At 44.9% G+C, this 8,596-nt stretch overlaps 1 protein-coding gene across 1 annotated transcript; it reads right to left on the reverse strand.

Annotated features, from left to right (window-relative positions):
• Positions 1–1,055: 1,055 nt before the first annotated feature.
• Positions 1,056–3,804, reverse strand: LOC131293781 (uncharacterized). Its single transcript, XM_058321838.1, has 2 exons — positions 2,787–3,804; positions 1,056–1,093 (listed from the first exon to the last, which is right to left on the reverse strand). Exons 1-2 carry the CDS (start codon positions 3,802–3,804, stop codon positions 1,056–1,058), a joined length of 1,056 nt encoding a protein of 351 aa, XP_058177821.1.
• Positions 3,805–8,596: the final 4,792 nt, after the last annotated feature.

Below are 8,596 nucleotides of genomic sequence, written 5' to 3' on the forward strand. Positions count from 1 at the left end.
ACAACACATTGTGGTAACAATCTGCGATTATGCTCCAGGTCGGTGGAGACTGGCAGCAAATCAATAATACCGGTACATTGTAAAGTGCGGAACCCATTGAGGTTATTTTTAAAACTGCTTTATCGGAAGATATCGCCGAAGCCGAAGCTACGACCGTGCAGTTGTAGCCACAACATAGAACTCTTGCATCGATGCAAATGAGCCACTCGAAGGGTAGAAACGGTGCTGCCATTCAATTCGATTTTATTTCCATGCACCAATGCACAGTGGGCTTTTACCGGGGATGGGGATGCCCGAAACTCAACGTTCCTGTAATGAATTACAACGAAGCCATCCTTTATAAAGATGTTAGGGAACAAACAAGCATGGAGAAACGTTTACTTAAATGTGAAAGAGTGGTTCAAATTTCTTTAAAATAGTAATAAGTTTATACTTTACTGTGTGTTTGTTCTTGCCATTTGCTTCGTTTTCATGTAATTTATTTTTTATAAATGCAAAAGAATATCAAAAGTACATAAGAAAGACGCACCTTTACAAGCACTAGGCGTCTCCATGACGATCTGGAAATTTCTGCAACGTGGCATTTACTACTGTGTCCAAAAAGTAAGGTGACATTGGATGTTAAATTTTGCGCGCCAAAAATAGCCCCTTGTTTTTATTTTTCGTATGTCACTATGCATGTTTTTGACAGCTGTGCCAAGTTTCAAGTCAAAATATCAACCCGGCAAAGAGCAGCAATTTTTTTAATTTGGTGCTACCTGTGTAATCCTCGTTGGGTAAAGATGTCTAGCACGAGCAACTTTGTTGAGCAGCGCTCGTGTATCAAATTCTGTTTGAGAAACGACATTACCGCTGCAGAGACGTTGAGAATGTTGGTAAAAGCATTCGGTGACAAAACAATGTCAAAAAAACAAGTGTACAAGTGGTACAGTGCATTTAAGGCTTTCTCAAACAGAATTTGATACACGAGCGCTGCTCAACAAAGTTGCTCGTGCTAGACATCTTTACCCAACGAGGATTACACAGGTAGCACCAAATTAAAAAAATTGCTGCTCTTAGCCGGGTTGATATTTTGACTTGAAACTTGGCACAGCTGTCAAAAACATGCATAGTGACATACGAAAAGTAAAAACAAGGGGCTATTTTTGGCGCACAAAATTTAACATCCAATGTCACCTTACTTTTTGGACACAGTAGTATATATATAATGGCATATAAGACGTTATCAAAATCGCAAGTTTTAATATAAACCATTCGTTGTGGAGTATTTTTCCAATGTCAAATTTTTCCGATCCCTTAGTCTCGATTTAGTCACACAAAGAGAAAGTGTGAAGAGTTAGTGTGTGACTATCTAGTGGAAGTAAATAAATTTTACTTGGTATATTGGCAATAAAATCATGTACGTGTATCTTTTTAAAAAAATCATTCGATTTTTTTCGTAACAAAAAATTTCATTCTGGCTCAAAAACGGTTTGAATGGCCTATGAAATTATTGACCACAATTAAGGAGTAGTAAAATAAGATATATAGCTCGGAACTATGTCACGATAAAACAAACGAAACAGATATTTTCTTTCCTCCCATTTTCTTGTCCTTGGTGCACACACTGTGCGCAATGCATGGAAAAAATCCTAACCGGAAGCTGGAACGATCGAATCGCTCGCCCGCCGTTCAAGAGCGCTTCGAGTTCGATGGTTTGATATTTTTATTTCTGCTTTCCTCCTTAGGATCCTCTCGATCGATCGGGCTCGGGAAAAGCGTAAACCGAACATCAACGTTTCCGATAGGCCCACCGAAAAGCGGGTCAACAACGGAAAGAAAACGATAAGGAAAGCGTCCCGGAAGGCTCGAGCAGCTCCCCAGACGGTTGTGGGAAAGTGCAATGGAGATCCCAAAAAAGGGGGAAGCATCCCTGGTGAGAACATAACTCTGCACCCTTTGCTCCGGAGCGAAAGTAAAATATGCGTAGAGAAAAGGAAACATGGCAAGTTGGGAAGAGTTTTATGTTACAAACACACACGCACACACTCCAAGGACCAGAGGCGCACAGGGTTGCGGGCAGGGGCTGTAAGGGAAAATAAAAGCTTAGCGAAAAAGCAAGGAAAGGAATAATAAAACCTAGGATATTTACAGGGCCAGGTTACAGTGCCCGTTTACCGGGCCCGGTAATGTTATGATTGAGAAAATTCTATGAGCGAAAGAAAAACATTATTCATTTCTATTTTTGAGCCGTATTAAAAATTAATTTGTCTTTTATGTCAAAAATGAAGTTGTTCTACAACATCTTTATATACATTTTCTTCTTCTATATACGCTCAAGAAATGTGTGTTGTTGCAATATAAGTTCAGTTTAGGATTCTGTATAATCCCAACCCGTATGGGTTGTCCTTGTTTTCCTTCAGTTTTTCAAGAGTTTTTGATTTTGAAAATTTTGAAGTAATTTCCTTAAAGTAGTCTTTAACACATAACTTACATGCAGTTGTAAACTACCTTAGAAACCATAGAGACATATAACAGATAAGTTAATCTATTATGAGCAATCGAAATGTAGTAAACCTGCATAAACTGGAAAAAACCGGGAAAAGCTGGGAAAAAACCGGGGAAAAACCGGGGAAAAACCGGAAATTTGAAATCATAATCTGAGTGGACACCCTGTATGGTCTACCTTTAGGCGTCGCAATATCGTACATTCTGCCACCTTAAAATTGGATAATTTGAACTGTTTTCGTTTGGCTTTGGTAATACACAAAATTTTACCAATGGTCTAGTCACTGTAGTTCCCTTACTTGTACGCAATGTAAAGACACGCGCTTTGCCATCCTTTCCAGGATGCTCCTCGGTTACGCGTGCTAATGGCCAACACGATGAAGGCACATTATCCTCCTTGATTATAACTAACGTTCCTGGCGTTACTGTGGTTGTACCATCCTTTGTCCATTTAGATCGCGCCTGCAGTTGTTGTAAATACTCCTTCTGCCAACGGTTCCAAAAGTGCTGGCGAAGTTGTTGAACATGACGCCAGTGGTTCAACCGGTTCTCGGCTTCATACAGCAAGCAGTGGTCCGGAATGAGCTGTAGGATCGTTCCAACCAGGAAATGTCCAGGAGTGAAGGCTGTCATATCGTGTGGATCGTCTGACATCGATGTTATAGGCCGGGAGTTGACACAGCATTCTATCTCGTCCAGCAGCGTAGACATGTCCTCAAACGAAAGTGTTGTCGTTCCTAAAACGCGTACTAGGTGATATTTCATGGTTTTGACGGCGGCTTCCCACAGTCCTCCGAAGTGAGGAGCTCTCGGGGGGATGAACTTCCATGAAATCTTCCGTTCTAGTGTCCAAGTCTGAATGCTCTGCTGGTGTTCAGTTGTACGCAACAGCTTGTACAACTCGTTCAGCTTGTTTGCTGCTCCCTTGAAGTTCGTCGCGTTTTCCGAGTGAAACTCCAATGGCAACCCACGACGAGACACAAACCGTCGCAATGCTGCTAGAAACGCTTCCGTTGTCAGGTTTGACACCAGCTCGATGTGTACGGCACGGGTGGTGAAGCATACAAATATGGCGACGTATGCCTTCACGGGCGCCGCCCGTCGATGGCCACCTTTCAGGAACACTGCACCACAGTAGGCAACCCCGGTGATCGAAAAAGGAAGGGCCGGTGTTACTCGGACAGCCGGCAGGTCAGCTATTATAGTTGCTGACGATGATGGTCGGGCGCGGAAGCAGGTGTGGCACTGGTGGAATACCTTCCGGGTGAGATTTCGGCCACTTGTGATCCAGAAGCGTTGTCTGCACGTGTTTAGCATCAGAGTTGGTCTCGCATGAAGTAAGTGTTTATGGAAATGTTCCATCAGCAGACGAGCGAATGGATGGCTGGCAGGAACAACTAGTGGATGCTTAACATCCTCCACTAGCGGTGAGTTGGATAAACGTCCTCCAACCCGGATGATTCCGTCAGCTCCCAGTTGCTCTGCTTGCACTGAAGGATCTGGTGTCCTCCAACCCGGATGATTCCGTCAGCTCCCAGTTGCTCTGCTTGCACTGAAGGATCTGGTGTCGCAAGCAGCGGTGGAGGCCATTGATCTTCTGGCAGGCTCATCCAGGAAGGACCCTGCCACCATAGGGTACTGGAGAGGAGATCTTTGCCCAAACATCCTCGGGAAGCAAGGTCAGCAGGATTGTCGACTCCTGCGATGTGACGCCACGTGCAACCCTCCGTTAGTTGTTGCACCTGCGATACCCGGTTCGCAACATATGGCTTCCAGGAGTTCGGTGATGCTCGTAGCCAATGTACCACAGTCTGTCCAGAAGACTGCCAGAGATTCTGGGTTTACCGCAGTTCTTACTCGGTCGAATAGCAAGCTGGCCAACTGAGCTGCGCACAGTTCAAGCCGAGCGATAGAGTGCTTGCTATTGAGGGGCGTCACCTTGGTTTTTGAGGCGAAGAGCTCCATTGTGCGATGTCCCTGAGCATCGCAACTACGGATGTAGCAGCATGCTCCATATCCTTTCTCCGAAGCATCGCAAAAGACGTGGTATTGGATGGTGGTCACTGAAGATCTAATGGCGACTCTCGGAATGCTGATGTTGTGAATATGGGCTGGATGCTCGGCTTTGTTGGGCCACATGATGCAACACTGCTTCCTCGTTTGATGCCCATTTCCGCAGCTCAAATCCACCCTTGGCAAACAGTTGTTCGGTTTGCTGTTGCAAAGTTTGAGCAGCCTCGGGTGAATCAGCTCCAGACACAAAGTCATCCACGTAAAAGTCAGAGAACCGAGCCGCTGCTATTGGAAACTCACTCCCATGATCCAATACTGTTTGTTGCAGAGATCTCACCGCAAGGAATGGTGCAGAAGCGGTTCCATACGTCACAGTATTCAACTCATATTCTTCGATGGGATCATGGGGCGAAACTCGCCACAGAATCCGCTGCAGGGCGCGATCGCTGGGATGTACCCATACTTGCCGGTACATTTTTGCCACATCTCCTGTCAGGGCAATTTGATGAGTTCTGAATCGCATCAGGATCGATGTAGCATCTTGTTGAATTGTTGGTCCGATCATCAGCGTATCGTTCAACGACACTCCTGTCTGGATGCATCGAACACAACCCGACACTTCGTGGTGGTGCTGTCGGCTTTAAAAACAGGATGATGTGGGAGGTAGAACGTTGTCTGACTGTCAACTGCTGCTGCCACCTTTGTCATGTGGCCTAAGCGGAGGTATTCGGCCATAAACTCCACGTACGCCTTTTTTGTTTCGGGTTCTCGCTGCATACGTCTCTCGATAGCCAAAACCCGATGGAGGGCGATCGTCCGCGAGTCACCTAGTTTCCCGATCATGTCAGACTTTCTCGGAAGTCGGACGACATATCGGCCGGCTTGGTCTCTGCTTGTAGTGGCCGCGTAGTGGTCCTCACAGGCTCTTTCCTCGATACTCCAGCTAGGGAAACTGCCTACGTCTTCTATTGCGAAGAATTTTCTCATCATCGTAGTCAGCTCATTGGTGTGTATGGCAACTGAACACACCACTGACAGCGACTGCTCTGTGATCGGGGCTGTGCCACTTACAACCCACCCAAATTCCGTTTCTTGTAGTGACGGCATGCCTTCTCCAAGTGAGATTCGTCCGGTTTTTAGAAGCTCGTAGAAGCACGCAGCACCCAGGATGAGATCGATGCCACCAGGCTTGTGGAATGTTGGGTCAGCCAAGACGCAGGCTGCTGGAATCATCCACTGGCTATGGTTTATGCGATGGGCTGGCACGTCTGCTGACAGCTTGGGCAGTACCAGCATCTCCAGTGACGTCGAGAATGATGAACAGCGCGACTGGATGGTGGCTCGTACTGATGATTTCACGTTGGTCGCTTGGCTGCCACCAATCCCCGACAGCGGAATGCTCACCGACTTACGAGGTAGGTTTAAAAACTGTTCTAACCTTCCCGTGATGAAGTTGGACTGTGCTCCACTGTCCAAGAGAGCCCTTGCAGCATGCATCATCCCTGCGCTGTCAGTGATGTACAGTAAGACGGTTGACAGCAACACAATCGATGGTATCACCGTGTGAAGGGATATTGTAGCTGTACGGTGTTCTGCTGCAGATGCTGGCTGTTCGTGACGGATCTCGATGGCGGCACTAGTCCCTTCGTCGTGGAGCAAGGTGTGATGTTTCTGCTGGCATCGACGACACGTCCACTTCGAGGGGCACCTTTTGTTGAGATGACCAGCTCCGAAACTGTTGAAACAACGTTTCCAACTTCGAAGCTTGTCACGTTTGGCTGGTAACGATAGTGCTATAAAATCTGCGCACTTGCTGAGCGTATGGTTGTCATGGCACATGACACATGTTGCGGTCGGTGACGGTGTAACGGTCGATGTGAACGCCTTTGTAGGTGCCGGCTTTGGACGAAATGGTTTGTCCGTACTGCCTGCTGCACAGCTCTTCAACACTTCACATTGACGCGTGATATAGTCGAAGGTACGGAACAAATCCGGAAACTCGCCGTGTTGCAATGTGAGCTCCCATGCCTTTCGAGTGTTGGCGTCCATACACGACGCGAGGATGTGTGTGATGATGAGGTTGCTGGTTTCGTCGATGTTCTTCTCTAAGAACTGCAACCCATCAACATGACCCTTGCACGCTTCTACAAGTGAGCGAAGATCGCTGGCTGCTTCGCGTTGCACGGGTTTAAGTTGGAGCAACCCAGCAATGTGTTCGAATTTTCGTCCAATTGTCCTACAGCAGACTTTTCAATGTTCGACATACTTGCCGCAACATTTTTTTCGTCCTCTCCCGATAGCATTGTAGTTGCTACATCACTATCCTCTTTGTCACTCGTAGCCTCACTTTCCTCGGAGATTATACGCCGTACACGCTTGCCTGTGTTCCGCATCAAAGAGCGTCTCATAACAATCGAGCTCGTATCAGACTGATCACTATCTGACGATTCCGATTGAATGGCGAGACGAGTGCGTTTCGTTCGGCGGACATTAACGATGGATTCGTCACTGCCGGAGCAATGACAACCCGACTCTTCGGAACCGTGTGATGCATCCTTGCGCACTGCCCTATCTTCAACATCAACAGAGGATGAAGAAGAGGAAATGGTAGATGATGCTTCATTCTGATCATCTTCGCTGTCTTCAGCGTCACTTTCATCATCGTGGTCATCTACGGTCAATCGGGATACAACTTCTCCCGTGATCGGTCTACAAGACTGACACACGTACGTACGTGACTCCGTGGACTCTATACACAGGGTGGCCACTCAACCGGGAAAACCGGGAAAACCGGGAATCAGCCTTGAATTTAATTTTTCCGGGAAAAAAACCGGGAAAACCGGGAATTTCGCCGAAAAAACCGGGAATATTTTTCATATAATATTTTTTTGAGATTTACATATTTTATTCTCGTAGCGTAATTATATTTTCCTTTAAAATTGTCACTACATTTCAATTGTTAAGGGCGACATTTGTTGTCAGCTGTTTGAAGGTCCAATGTATCCATATTGCGTTTTCGTTTCTTCCAGTAGTGCCGGCGTAGAGGCAAAGCGAGAAAGCATGATGATTTTGTCGCCAGGGAAGCAATGTAAACGAAAGACAAACGCATCGAGGGTTAACATTGGTAACATGGTAACGGGGATTTCCAGTTGAAATTGTAAATGCATAGATCATCTGTTTAAACACTCGCTATGAAATAGCAATGCAATCAAATGTCTTTGTATATGCTTCAGATAGTAGCCAAAACAGTTACTTTAAATCTAGTAAATCTACTAGCTGAAAAGCTAATCGCTTCCTATGATATTGTACGAAAATATTCACTGCGTTCAAATCCGTCCTTTGAAATTTCAATTGCAAACTCCTGTCCTTCTACCAATATTTCCTGATGAGATCCTTTATCCTGTTGAGTTTATAAGGTTGCTTGTTTCGGGACGATCGCACGCGGTGCAATCTCTTGCTTCACTTGTTATGAATGTGTCACTATGGATGTACCTTTCGGATGTGATCTGATCGATTTATATGCTTGCAGATATACGGAAATAATTATGTATGTTTCATTCTATTTGTCAGCAATGGTTTGATATGGATAAAGGTTTTTGTTTTACCTTTAACTGTTAACCACTCTCTAGCTGGTGTATTGGTTGTTTTGGTATGGGATCTCATTGTATTGCGGCATTCGCTAGACGAGTGTGCTGATCAGTTTTTATTCTTGGTGAAATGTAGCTCATTTGAGTTGTTGGTGTGTTTGCATAAAATTTTGATAACGTGAATCATTTGTATCGACGTGTTTATGAACGTGTCTTTTGATAGAAATATTAGAAGATGTACAACAGGTATGCTACATCTCCCTTCTTTTGTTGAAAAAACATTTTTCATTTCTAATTTTGAGCCGAATTAAAAATTAATTTGTTATTTATGTCATTAATGAAGTTGTTCTTTAACATTTTTATAAGGATTTTCTTTTAAAATATATACGCTCAAGCAATGTGTGTTGTTGCAATGAAAGTTCAGTTTACGATGCTCTATAATCCCAAACCGTATGTGTTGTCCCTGTTTTCCTTCGGTTTTTCAATAGTTTTTGTTTTTGAAAATTTTG

Source organism: Anopheles ziemanni, chromosome 2 (assembly GCF_943734765.1).
Source record: "Anopheles ziemanni chromosome 2, idAnoZiCoDA_A2_x.2, whole genome shotgun sequence".
Classification (NCBI taxonomy): Eukaryota; Metazoa; Arthropoda; class Insecta; order Diptera; family Culicidae; genus Anopheles; species Anopheles ziemanni.

Excerpts from the sequence above, each read along its gene's own strand:
- LOC131293781 (XM_058321838.1), bottom strand. The coding sequence starts at position 3,804 with ATGCTAAACACGTGCAGACAACGCTTCTGGATCACAAGTGGCCGAAAT. Across the intron at positions 1,094-2,786 it reads TGTCTTTACATTGCGTACAA|CTGTGCCAAGTTTCAAGTCA; the intron begins GTAAGGGAACTA and ends TGTTTTTGACAG.